This window comes from Chionomys nivalis, chromosome 26 (assembly GCF_950005125.1).
Source record: "Chionomys nivalis chromosome 26, mChiNiv1.1, whole genome shotgun sequence".
NCBI lineage: Eukaryota > Metazoa > Chordata > Mammalia > Rodentia > Cricetidae > Chionomys > Chionomys nivalis.
In genome coordinates, this window is record NC_080111.1 from 15,007,309 (window position 1) to 15,020,193 (window position 12,885).

The following is a 12,885-nucleotide window of genomic DNA, read 5'->3' on the forward strand; positions in this document are numbered from 1 at the left end:
AACAGCCCGACCACAAATCTACTTGGGTAATGAGTGGGGTTTATTCAACCACACTCAGCTCTAGATCCATGTTGCTTTTAATCATAAAATTCAATTAGGAACAGCATTGATTTATTTTAGAAGTGGATAAAGAGGTCAACAAAGGTTAAATAGCTTGCTAACGCCTGTAAATCCCTGGTGTAGCAGAACTGGGACTTGAAACTGCAGGTCTGCCAGAGCCCTAAACGTCAGCATTGTTCACTATACTGTTTCATTGTGGTTTCTGCATTCTGAACTACCTAATGGCTGACGCATGGCAAAGCTCCCTACACTTCTCTGTGACTGGGTAACCACCCCCCTTCCTCCTAAACCAGCTTTCTGTAACTGTTTCTGTCACTGTCCACTTGTCCTTCCACCTCTTGTCTCTCCTTCCTCTCCTCAGTCTGCCTTTTATTCTGGCCGTCCTCCCTTTGTCCCACCTGCATTCACTTCCAAAGCCCTAAGTCTCAGGTTCCCTGGTCAGACGCACTCTATCTGGGCACTGAGTCTCAAAGGCAGCATGACCATGAGCAGCCGGTGGGGTGCTGCCCCTTGGAGTGCTTTCCTGGGGCTTTTGAGATCATTCTCATCATGGAAACTCTAGAGACTGGTTCTGTAGTCAAGTCCGCTGCTAGGAGACATTCTGACAGCTTTTCATTGGCAGCCATTCTTGTGTAAGCAAAACCCAGCTACTACGCAGAGTCCCACTAGCAAACTGTTTCATTTTATTGAGGGCTGACCACTTACTACTGTTCCTAACGGCTGTTTATGGGGTTGGACGCTGCGAGAGATAATTTTAGTAGTACTTTCTTCCTAGAGTGGAAATAACTTATTCCTGGCTGAAGATGTGTTAAGGCAGAGGTAGATTGGGGTTTGTATTGTTTTCAGTAAAAATGGAAATTCGGCAAGACTAGCGCTGAGTGGATAAGCTGAAAAAGTTATTTTGCTTAAAAAAAAAAAATCAAGCAGGAAATTAGGGCAGATTTCTGAGATTGTAATCTTGAAGGAAGCAAAGAGCAGTTGTTATGATCCCGTCCCCTGTCCCCATTCCACTTGGCGGCTCTGCTCTCTAACCTGCTGCTCAAAGGCATTCCGAAATTGTTTATCAAATGAGGTAATGGTTTCCTTCAAGGACAGTCTTGTTGAAGCAAACCCACCAACCCCCTTGCTTCAAACCTTTCTAAACTTGGGAATTTTTGAAACATTAGAAAACTAAACAGAACAAGTGTTTTCCCCGATTAGCTCAGCAACAGTTCTGAATTATCACAAATAACAGAAGTTATTTTTAGGATCGAAACAATGACCTCACTTTCCCAGGCATGCAGCCACAGCTGTTGTGACTGTGGGTAGGTTAGGAATGTCTAAAGCTCACACATGATGACTCTCTGCAGAAACAAACATTCTTTCAATAGGGGTTGCTATAAGGAAAAAACTGTACACAACAAAAATACTATGTGTATTTCCAACAGCTGGAAACACAACACAGAAATCTTTTTGTTAAAAGCATTCCATAGAACCTTTAGCGCTGAATAGTTTTTTGATAGAACAAATGAAAATTAGTATATTTAGTGGCCTGATCTTATTTTAGGGGCAGGAAGTAATGTACAGAAGTTTAAAGTCGGAGGAGATAAAGCAAGAGCGTCGAACTCTAGTATCTCAAGCTGCTCGAGTGCTCACAAATATGCAGGAATTGTTTTCAAAGTTGTCGACCAAGTCTAGGAAACCCAAATAGGGCAGTTAAAATCTGATTTCCCCGAGAGGGAGAAATAAATAGGTGCAGAGGAAATCAGGCCTGCTTTTAATGACAGGGAACACTGGAAGGAGCTAAGCAAGCTCACAGGAATGCAAGGACGCAAGTGAAACTAAAATCAAGTGGGAAATAAATTTAAACGACCAAGTATTTTATCAAGAAAGTTTAATTATCATTCAGAAAAAATTGAGTGGGTAACTTTCTCTGAAAAAATATATTGACTCTGTGTGGGCTGCAGTTATTACACAGGAGGGTCAAGACTGCCTGTAAGTCCCGTTACCTTACTTTCTAGTTGGATAACGACACCAAGTCCCATTTCCAGTCTGATTATAAAGATACATGTGGCCCAAAGAGGCTGAGATTATATAAATACAAAACAAGACAGCAAAAAGCAGTAAGCTAGGGCATGCACCGGGTTCTAGGAGAAAAACCTCAGAAATACCCCAGTGGCAACAGGGAACATGTAGCTGGAATTTGGAGTTCTTCAGTCGTCTTTGTCTTTTGCTCCGTGCTTGAGGATGCGCGTGAACTCGATGTAGTTGAAATTGCCCTTCTTGTCAATGGGGGCCTCCCTGTAGAGCTCATCCACTTCCTCGTCTGTGAAGCGGTCGCCCATGGTTGTCAGCAGCTCCCTCAGGTAATCCTCCTGGATGGTACCTGGAGGGTAAAGAATGGAGGATCAGAAGACCCATACCCAACTGCACAGTCCATGTATTTTCACGGGCCTGCAGCCCTAACAGACAACCAGATGCTCATGGCGTTACTCTGCTGCCTGCCTGTCCCACATCCTTCCTGTTGGCTTGGTGTTTAGCAAGAGGCCATACAAACTGTACAAGCCAATAGCAGCCACCTGCTACCTGACATTTCCATAAAACCCTCCTGCCAAAAAGAATGGAATTACTCACAAAACAGAAGCAGAACCCTGTGTTAGCCCTCATTTCTCTCTAGTAACTGGCAGTTTTAAAGGGCTCAAGTAACTTGTATGCACAATGATTAAGAACCCTTAATATACTATAGGTGGGGAAGAAATGAAACAGGCTTAGTCACAAAAGAACAGACTCTGACAATTTCCTGGGTGCGAAATTTAATACACTTAAGAATACATTTCCCACAAAGTGAGATCGACAAACAAAATGAGATTAACAAAGAAACTCCAATCCTACATTTTTAAAGAAGGTCCCTAAAATCTTAGACGGGTAGCTTTGTAGAAATAAATCATTCACTCCAGCCAACTCACTTGACTGGCACATGAATTAGCTGTGGTTGCGAGTAAGCACACAACTAAAATGTGCCCATCATGCATGTGTCAGGAGAGAGACACAAGTGAAGAACTTGGCGCATGGAAAGAGAGGAAAGGCTTATTGTTTTTGAGGAGCCAGGAAAAAGTCTACAATCACACTCACATGCTCATGTGTGCCTCTTTTGTGGCTGACAGCCATTTGTGAAAATCAGAAGATGGTCATGCTGCGGGGAGCTTGAAAGCTAGAGTGAGGAGAGCATGCTTCCATCAGCTGGCCCTGCCAACCACGGGCATCTAAGACTAGCCTACGTAATAATGTCGGCAGTCAGAGGGCGCCTTCCTTCTCTACACACACTGGCCTAGACACAAAGTGGAAATCTTAGAAAATAGGCCCCATATGCTTTCTCCTCTACTTTTGCCAAAGAACCAGGCATTCCAATAGTTAACACTGTTAGTTTTAATGGTCTGCTTTTGGAGATATAGTCTTCTACATCCCAAATCCATGGTTCCAGACTCAGCTTCCTGAGCGCTGTGTTTACAGGCTCTAGTTCTGCTGTACTGCGCCAGGCACTTCCTTCTTCTCAGTCAGCTCCATGCCAGCAGCATGCTAGGCACTAGCTGCCCATCTCATCCCCATTTCATCCTCATAACAGCTCTGCAAGATAAGGTCATAGTATTGCCAGTTTCATCAAAAACAGAAACAGAACCTTACCAAAGTAACCTGCCCGAATACACAGCTATCACACAGCAGAAGAGGAACCTGAAACCTGCTCACCTGATACCAGAGTCTAAGGTCTTCTTGGCATATTCTAATATAGAGCTTAGCTAGCACACGGGATGGATAATCTGGAGTTGAGAGATGCCCGACAGGCAAACACGACACCGCTGTGCTGTGGTCTGTAGCAATCTACAAGGCTGTTCTGGCCAGCTACTCATCTAACACAGTACTGACAGCCAGGACCTTTAAGTAAGAGTAAGTACGTTTCCCAAAAAAGTTGCAAATTTAACCAACAAACTTCTGAAAACGACTAATACTTCAGGAGCCCAGAAAACGTCGACAAGTCACACCCACACACTCATGTGGAGTAAGGTGAGTCATGAGCACACCAAAAGAAAGCTGGAGAAAACCTTCGAAATGTGCTAATTCACCACACTTTAAATTCTGTGTATCTTGTTACATAACTAAAACAGCATTGTGATTAAGTCACCCTGACTTACCTGTTGCTTCCTCATCAAAGCAGGCGAAGGCGTTTCTGATGACATCTTCGGGATCTGTGCCATTCAACTTCTCTCCAAACATGGTGAGGAACATGGTGAAATTGATGGGGCCCGGGGCTTCATTCATCATGGCATCTAGATATTCATCAGTTGGATTTTTTCCTAAACAAAAGGAGCCATATTCATAATTACATTACGAAATGACCAACTCTTAATCACCGTAAACATTATAGCAGGAAATGAAACCACTATATTGTTTGCTACTTGGGTTCATGATAGCAAAACAAGGGGAAAGTTCAGAGGTCTACAATAAATATATAATATTCCAGTGAGATGGCGGAAGGATTAATACTGCTTTTAATCAAGATCTCTCACTTTCTCTTTATAAGGACTTATTTTTAATTATGTATGTATGTGTGGGGGTACATGCACAAGGGTGCAGGTGCCCAGAGAATCCTCCTGCAGCTGGAGTTACAGGTGGTTGTGAGCTACTAAATGTGGGTGCTGGGAACCCAACTCAAGTCCTCTGAAAAAGCTGTATGCACTCACTTTCTCAGACAGCACCCACATACCTGCATGCACACACAGCCCTTCAGCCCAACCCTGAGAAAGGCACAGGTGTCTGCGTGTGCCCCACTGGGAAACACTGCTCCGAAATCAATCACTTAGACAGACTCCATAGAGCTTTAAGAATCATGAAAACATTAAGGAAATCCTAGCTAATACATCAACACTGTAAGTGAACATTACCCATTGAAGCCAGCATGTCATGCAAGTCCTCCTTGTCAATGAAGCCATCCCGGTTCTGGTCGATCATGTTGAAGGCCTCTTTGAACTCTTGGATCTGGGACTGGTCAAACATGGCGAACACATTGGATGTTGCACGCTGAGGGCGCTTCTTGGTGGTCTTGGTCTTTGCCCTTTTGCTCGACATGGTGGTGGTTAAATCCTAATTAAGGAAGAATCCAAAGGAAATAAAATCAGTATCTAAGATTACTAAGTATGGATAACAACAGAGATTAACGAAGATGAGTGGAATTGTCTTTTTATCGGTCAGTGGCATGTTTCAGTGGCGTAACCCAAGTGCGTCATGACTTCTAGCCGTTCAGGACTATCACCCCAACAACCAAACTAAAAGAGAAAAACCAGTCTTCAGTTTTGAATTCATTCACTCTTAAAGTTGAAAGATTTTTTTTATAAAAGGACCATCACTTCCAATTTCATCAACATCAAGTCAAAGTTCACAGCACATCAAGATTATATACATACCCCAAGTACTACCATAGAGCCTAACAACAAAAGAAAAATAAAATTCAAGGAGGTGCGTGCATGTGTATGTGAGTGTGTGTGCGTGCGCGCATGCACGCACACTAGAGAGAGTGAGAAAGAGAGAGAGAGAAAAAAACTTAGATACCCAGGAAACAGTAGCAGTTCTTATACATTAGCACTATGGGTTTGCTAGTGTTCGAAAGCCTAGCCTCCTGTAGCTCACGCCATCAGAAAGAATGACCAGCGGAAGAGGTCTTCCCTTCCAACCTCTACTGACAGGTGCTATTCTTCCACTCAGAGATTTCAGATCGCACCCTCATCTCTGGATTCAGCGTCGTTCAACAACATTTTGCTGAAAGGCTAACATAAAGGCATAGAAACTGAAGTTAGTTCACCAGGAGTTAATAAGTCTTACAGACCGTACTTTATACAGACCTGCTCTGCACTCAACACCCGATACAGCTAAGGCTTCTCTTTCGAAATCAGAGTGCAAGCTGTAAGCAATTTCGTTTAAAGAACACCTCAAGATCACAGATTCTATCTTCGCTCTCTAATACATTTATCCCTGTAAAACTTAAAAGAACATCTAATACACAAAATGAAAATATTTTTCCTGTGAACACAATATAAAATGATTGAAGTGGAAAACCCCCGAGTTATCAGATAATAAAATTCCAGCATACCATTCTTCAGGGTGAGGTGGAGATGGCAGCCTGCAGAATCCTGATCAGCAAGCCTAAGCCACTGCTGAGTTATATTCCTCCAGGCAGGGCTAAAACAGGGACTACTGACTCCACTCTGACCAAGATAACAGTTTTAAAGCTTACGTTCTGAACACAACATTTAGCCATGATGCAGCAAGCACCATGCCCTTGTGCTAAAAATAAGTCTGTGGACCGCAAAGAATGAACCGCTACCTAGATTCCAGCACCCAAAGTGACCTCTAGAATGTTTCCTATGAGGTAAAAAAACAAAAATAAAAAACAGAAAAGAAGTTAGTTCTTACATTCCTTCCTCGACCACACCACACCATCACACAAACAGCTCTGCTCACACGGCTCCCTATGGAAATCTGGTTTCAGGTTCTCGTAGGAAATCCTTTTTTTTTTTAAATATTCATTTATTTATTATGTATACAATATTCTGTCTTCGTGTATGCCTTCAGACCAGAAGAGGGCACCAGACCTCATTATAGATGGTTGTGAGCCACCATGTGGTTGCTGGGATTTGAACTCAGGACCTTTGGAAGAGCAGGCAATGCTCTTAACTGCTGAGCCATCTCTCCAGCCCTCGTAGGAAATCCTTAAACGGATGGTCAGTCACAAATCCAATCCATTTGCACGCAGGCAGTACAGCAGGATGTCTTTGGAAAGGTGCCATGCACAGCACAAAAATTATATATTCCCAAATTTCCTACTTTTATTTCTCCTTTAGGAGAGTGTCTTTTACAACCTACTGAAAGCATTCGTAAATTCGTATTTTCAGTCTATGGAGCCGTATGTCTCGTTACTACACAAAGTCGCATTCTCCCCCCCCCCATCTAAATGGCTAACGGCAGGTATGACAGGATGTGCCTCTTAAAAGCCCTCACAACTCCGTCGAGTGGCACATGTTTACTAGTCCACAGCTCTCCAGTGTTAAGCATCGTCCACCTTTGCAAGTCAAAAATCATCTTCAAAAATAGCCTGTTTGTTTGACAACCTTGTTTCCCTTCCCCAATAACACAGGAATGTCAGTTATGCTAAGAACAGTGATGAAAATCAGTCAAATGGCTGACAAAGGTGGATTTTTTTTTTTTTTTTTTTTTGGTTTTTCGAGACAGGGTTTCTCTGTGGTTTTGGAGCCTATCCTGGAACTAGCTCTTGTAGACCAGGCTGGTCTCGAACTCACAGAGATCCGCCTGCCTCTGCCTCCCGAGTGCTGGGATTAAAGGCGTGTGCCACCACCGCCCGGCCAAAGGTGGATTTTTTTACTCTATAAAATCTTACGGAAAACTAAATTTGATGGGTGCACTTTTAAAATTTCTTTATAAAAATGCTTAACATGGGGGGCTGGAGACATGGCTCAGTGGTTAAGAGTACTGGTTGCTCTTCCAAAGGATCCGGGTTCAATTCCCAGCACCCATATGGCAGCTCACAACTGTCTGAAGATCCAGTTGCAGGGAATCTGACACCTTCACACCAATGCACATAAAATAATGTTAAATAAACCATAAAAAATATTTAAAAAAATAAATGCTTAACATATTAAAAGTAACATGTAACCTTTAAGACTATATTTCCTAGGTCGGGCGGTGGTGGCGCACGCCTTTAATCCCAGCACTTGGGAGGCAGAGGCAGGCGGATCTCTGTGAGTTCGAGACCAGCCTTGTCTACAGAGCTAGTTCCAGGACAGGCTCCAAAGCCACAGAGAAACCCTGTCTCGAAAAACAAACAAACAAACAAAAAAAAAACAAAAAAAACAAAAAAGACTATATTTCCTATTATTTAAACAATGCATTTAAAAATTAGTAAATGCACTCTTTTGTCTGCGACCGCCACAGGGAAAGGAGATGCCGCCATGTCTGCACATGCGCAATGGACAGTGGTTTGGAACTTCTCCAGTTTCCTGATCAAGGGGAATAAGAGACCGCGCAGCGATCCGCAGGCCAGCAACTCCGGCTACAACAGGCTGACTCACAGCAAGACTGTGGGGGTGCAGGCTGTGGCCGGGGGCAAAAGAGTCATGGTGGTCGTGAATCCCAGATCTGGTCAGCCAAAACCAGACACCTCTTAAGTAAGGACCACCATCAAGAATGCATGGCCACCCTCAGCGAATCAGGCACATGATCCAAAAGAACAAATACCCCCTTAATCTGGGCATGGTGGCCACCCCCAGGGCCAGTGTCATCCTGACCAGCCAGAAGCCTGTGGTGGCGAAGAGGAAAGGGACAGCCCCACCAGAGTTCCTGAACCCCACACCCCAGAAGCAACAGAGTCCACTGACTTTTTCAACCACCAAAACATTAGTAAATGCATTACAAAACAATCAAAAAGATTCTTTTCTGGTGTTTTATTTAGCATTAACAATAGCTTCACCCAGAACTTTAGCTCATCCCATGCTTAATTCAAATGATTGTATTGGGACCAGCTAATTATATTAATGCATATCAAATGTTATTAGCATTGAACACTAGTCAAAAGTTAAAAATGTAAAGCACATACGTGACCTATCTTAAAGAAGTTAAAATATAGTAGGAGAGGCAACTATAAGGAAATGCAAATATTAGTTCAACTTATGAAATGAGCTACATACACTTCAGAGGTGTGACTCTCAAGCTAAAACAATGCATAAAAATAATGAAAGAAGCCGGGCGATGGTGGCGCACGCCTTTAATCCCAGCACTCGGGAGGCAGAGGCAGTGCGGATCTCTGTGAGTTCGAGACCAGCCTGATCTACAGAGCTAGTTCCAGGACAGGCTCCAAAAGTCACAGAGAAACCCTGTCTCGAAAAACCAAAAAAAAAAAAAAAAAAAAAAAGAAAGAAGCCAGGAATGGTGGTGAATTCCTTTCATCCCAACACCGGGGAGGCAGATACAGGTGGATCAAGGACAGCCAAGGATACATATTAAGACCTTGTCTAAAACAAACAGAAGGGGAAGCTAAATAACCCAGTGCTTTATCGGTTGGAAATTATAAACTTTGTTTATAATCAAGAGTCAGATGTTCCATCCTAATTCAAGCAGTTAATTCTTTCCAAATCCGATAACAAGTTACTCTCGGGCCTCAACTTTCTCAAGGAGATGAGACTGATTCAACTATCTCCAGAAACTTGGAGCTTCACAGACATGGGATGGTCAATTATGCATCTATACAAAAACAATAGAAACTGTTTATGTTTTTCACACCAAACTACAAGCATGGCTGGAATAAACTTAGGTAAAGGGATCACGTGGAGAAAGGTGTTATGATCTCAAAGAAATAATGTTGACAGAATTGGTAAAATTCTCTTTGCTGTGGTTCTAAGACACTCTCCTACTGTCTCCAAAAGTGAAGATGTAAAACGTAATTCTCATGCTAGTTTGAAAAGTTAGAGCAAAGTGAAATTGAAAATATTTTACAATCACTGTGACTATTTTTTATTTAGGGTGCGTGAGAGGAACACGTGAGATCCTCCTCACTTTGGAAGCCTTGGGAAAGATCTTTGGGGTGAAACTTGAAAAGCAGGGAAATTTGCAGACTGGCCTTCTAGCGAACACATGAGGGTTTCAAAGCATCAGAAAGAGAAGGAAGGCAGTCGAAGGTGGTCGGGACAATCTGGCTTACACATGGAAAGGCGTATAATGTTTTAAGCTAAGTTAACAGTGCTTCAACAATGACTAATATGGGGAGGGTTGTTTTTTGCAGTTCTAGGGATTGATCCTCGGGCCTCACACATGCTAGGTAAGCACTTTACTGCTGAGCTACATTCCCAGCCTGGGCGATTTTGTGTGTTAGTTTGCTAAGATGGGAGTCCATGCTTAAGGAAGACATCAGACTATGAAGACATGGGAAAACAAAAGACAGATCCTCAGAGAGGCTTTCGATACATACCAGATTTTTCAGAATCTTTAGAAATGTAGAATTAATAACCAAAGCTGGGTGTGGCGGTTCACAACTGGGTATATAATCCTAGCACTTGAAGCAGGACCATCTCAAGTTCTAGGGTAGCCTGGGCCATAGTGACACTCTTTCCATAACAACAACAGAGCTGCCTGTGAAACCTATGAAGTGAGACCAATCAAACTAAATTATACATGAGATTGCCTAAAATGGCAGGATCTCACAGCTCCTAAACTGGTAACACACGTCAAAAAGAAAAAAATCCCTTAACGAATATCTAAAACAAGTATACTAAGAAAAGTTATAATAAAATACCTTTTAATGAAAAAACCCTTAAAACTGGGTGATATATCCCTCGGAAAACTCCCATCTCAGAACCTCTAGTGTGCTATAAGACCTAGGTATTTGGCCTGCTTCAAACTCCAGATCAAATCTGTCTCATTTCATCAGTGCCATTTTTTTCCAAGATAAAATTTTTGGGTGTGTGGGAAAATTCAGTGTTTGAAAGTATATTTTCAAGTTGGGTGTTTCAGTACCAAGGAAAGCCGAGTTTTCATTTCTCAGGTACACGTCCAGCTGAGAATCGATTCAAATCTCCCAGACAGCCACACCCAAGAAGTATTAGCACTTTTTAAAAAGTCAATTAGTTGTCAGGATCGACTTGTCAGCTACATCTCACTTTTGAAGATAAAATGCTTTTCTATTCTATTAATCCTTATCAAGGGCCATTCGGAAAAAGAAAATACCAGCAATTTCAGTAAACTCGCTTTTTTCACCTTTTGATACAAACTTTTGCATTTAAGAAGTTAAAATTTTAAATGATCGATCTCTGAAGTTCTAAATTTTACACATCTACTGAACGACTCTAAAAACACTGTAAAGTCGACTTAGTCCCCTCGAGAGACAAACGTAACCCCAATCTCTCCTCCCTGTTCAAACATCAAAGAAAAAGTTCTAATTAGAGAGGAGCGCACACTGAGCTGCTAAATTTGAATGGGTTCTTCCTACTAAACACGTAGCCGCACAGCTGCAACAACAGCTGCAGAGGGCGGCTGTGCTACGGTTTTTCTTATCTGCAAACTCTCTGACAAGTTTACGTTAGCAACCAAACATAGTTTCGGAGTCAGCTCTGTGGGGCTCCGGTTTCGCGGGCCGGCGGTCACCCAGGCGTGCGGCGCCAGCGAGCTGAGCATCATCTCCTAAGCTCCAAGTTTGGCAAACAGAGCAAGTTTGCGTCCCGGCCGCCCCAACCCGTGGCTTCCCAGCCCACAGCCGCCCGCGATCACTCAGGCACACCTGCCCAGGTGTGCTCCCCGCTTCCCCCTCGCTTCCCGCCGCCCCGCGGGGACACCTTCTCGGGACGGAGCACGCACGCCCCGAGGCCAGCCCCACTCACCCTGCCCAGCCGCGAGAATCGAGGGTGTCTCGGCGGTGCTCTGCCTGCCGCTCTCACCGACTTAACAATTATCCAGCTACCCCAGAACGGCCACTTCCGGCCTCCGCCAGCAAACCGGAAGGAAGCCTAGCCACCATTCCCACTGCCTCCGTGGGCCGGCACCGACGGGAGGGGACCCCAGGGAAGATGCCCGAGCGGTTGGCGGGCGCACGGCGCCCATGGGCAGCACAGAGTGCGGAACTTAGAACTGAGAGGGTCGTGTAGAGGATCTCTTGTTCGAATTACTGACTCTTCGTCTTTCTCGCGTCTCTTGTGGAATTGCGATCGTCTCCCCCCTTCCTCCCGCAGATGGTTGCGTCCGTCCCGCCGCTTTCCACCGCCGGCATTCCAGAGCCCGGCGAGGGGCGGGGGCCCCGGCTCAAGTCCTTGTAGGGGAATCGCGGAGGGACGCGGGGCCGCACGTGACTAGACCGGCTCCGCCCCCGAGCCCGCCGGCGCGGTCCCGGCTGGAATGCGCCTGTGCAGGAAGTTCGCGTGAATCAGCGTCTAGGTCAGCACCTCAGGGTCCGCTCGGCGCCAAGAGGGCGTGTGCAAGCCTTTTGGAAAGTTGCGAAGTGGCCTTTTATGGAGTACCTCACTCTCCACGTGGGAGGGAACACTGAGCTTTCAGGGCCCCGTGGTCTCTTTGGTCCAGATCCCTTCCTCGCCCAAAAAAAGTTCCCTCGAACTTCCTGCCAGAGTCCCCTTTAGCCCTGATGGTGACTCCTGCTCCACCCATCGCTCGAGGGTGACTTGGTGAAATAGGACTAAGTGCTGGACCCATTTATCCCTCAGGTCTCCTTTACGTGAGTCGGCTGCCAGAGATGGTTCTGGTTAAAGGGAAAGCCTCCTGCACCGTTTCGCCCCTGTCAGGAATCCTGAAGAGGCTGGACCAGCCCGGACCCAGAAGCAGATCGCATCCCTGGCGAGACCAGAGCAGTTGTCGAGTTCCTTCTTCATCTCCAGAGCTCTGTCGCTTGACCCAGGGAAACGAAGGCGCTGTTCTAAATGATACGTGTTAAATAGTCCTAAGACCAGCTGTTTTTTTCATGGGACATACGTGATATGGTTTAAAGTTAACTCAGGTAAAGCCACTGAAGAAAATAAAAGCCCTAATCCTATAGGTGACAGAAACAAAATTTCCCTCCCTTCTTTGATAATGTGAATCATTTGGAGTGCTAGCTAAAAATACAAATAATTGGGTAATTCATCCCCAGCTCTCTGAATCAAGACCGGCAAGAGCAGGTTCTGGGGAGTCAAGGACTTAAGGAGTCCAGCATGACTTTTGGGGAAAGTTGGGCACACAGCGGGTGGCAAGCCATGACAGTACAAAGTCGAGGGCCGAGGCGTCAAACTGTGGTAGGTTCTTGTGAGG

The 12,885-nt window shown here is 44.6% G+C and overlaps 2 protein-coding genes across 5 annotated transcripts; one reads left to right on the top strand and one right to left on the bottom strand.

Moving 5' to 3' along the window:
- Positions 1-1,898: 1,898 nt before the first annotated feature.
- Positions 1,899-11,886, bottom strand: LOC130866797 (myosin regulatory light polypeptide 9). 4 transcript variants are annotated; one of them, XM_057758399.1, is made up of 4 exons: positions 11,472-11,886; positions 4,977-5,175; positions 4,227-4,388; positions 1,899-2,425 (listed from the first exon to the last, which is right to left on the bottom strand). In XM_057758399.1, exons 2-4 carry the CDS (start codon positions 5,158-5,160, stop codon positions 2,253-2,255), a joined length of 519 nt encoding a protein of 172 aa, XP_057614382.1. In that variant the 5' UTR covers positions 5,161-5,175; positions 11,472-11,886; the 3' UTR covers positions 1,899-2,252. The 4 variants fall into 4 exon arrangements, with proteins under 4 accessions (XP_057614382.1, XP_057614383.1, XP_057614381.1 ...); XM_057758400.1 differs by having other exon boundaries at positions 11,761-11,866; XM_057758398.1 differs by lacking the exon at positions 11,472-11,886 and adding an exon at positions 6,179-6,296.
- Positions 8,055-11,601, top strand: LOC130866754 (uncharacterized). Its single transcript, XM_057758332.1, is given in 3 exon segments — positions 8,055-8,293; positions 8,295-8,502; positions 11,191-11,601. Coding segments are annotated over 3 exon segments (858 nt in total).
- Positions 11,887-12,885: the final 999 nt, after the last annotated feature.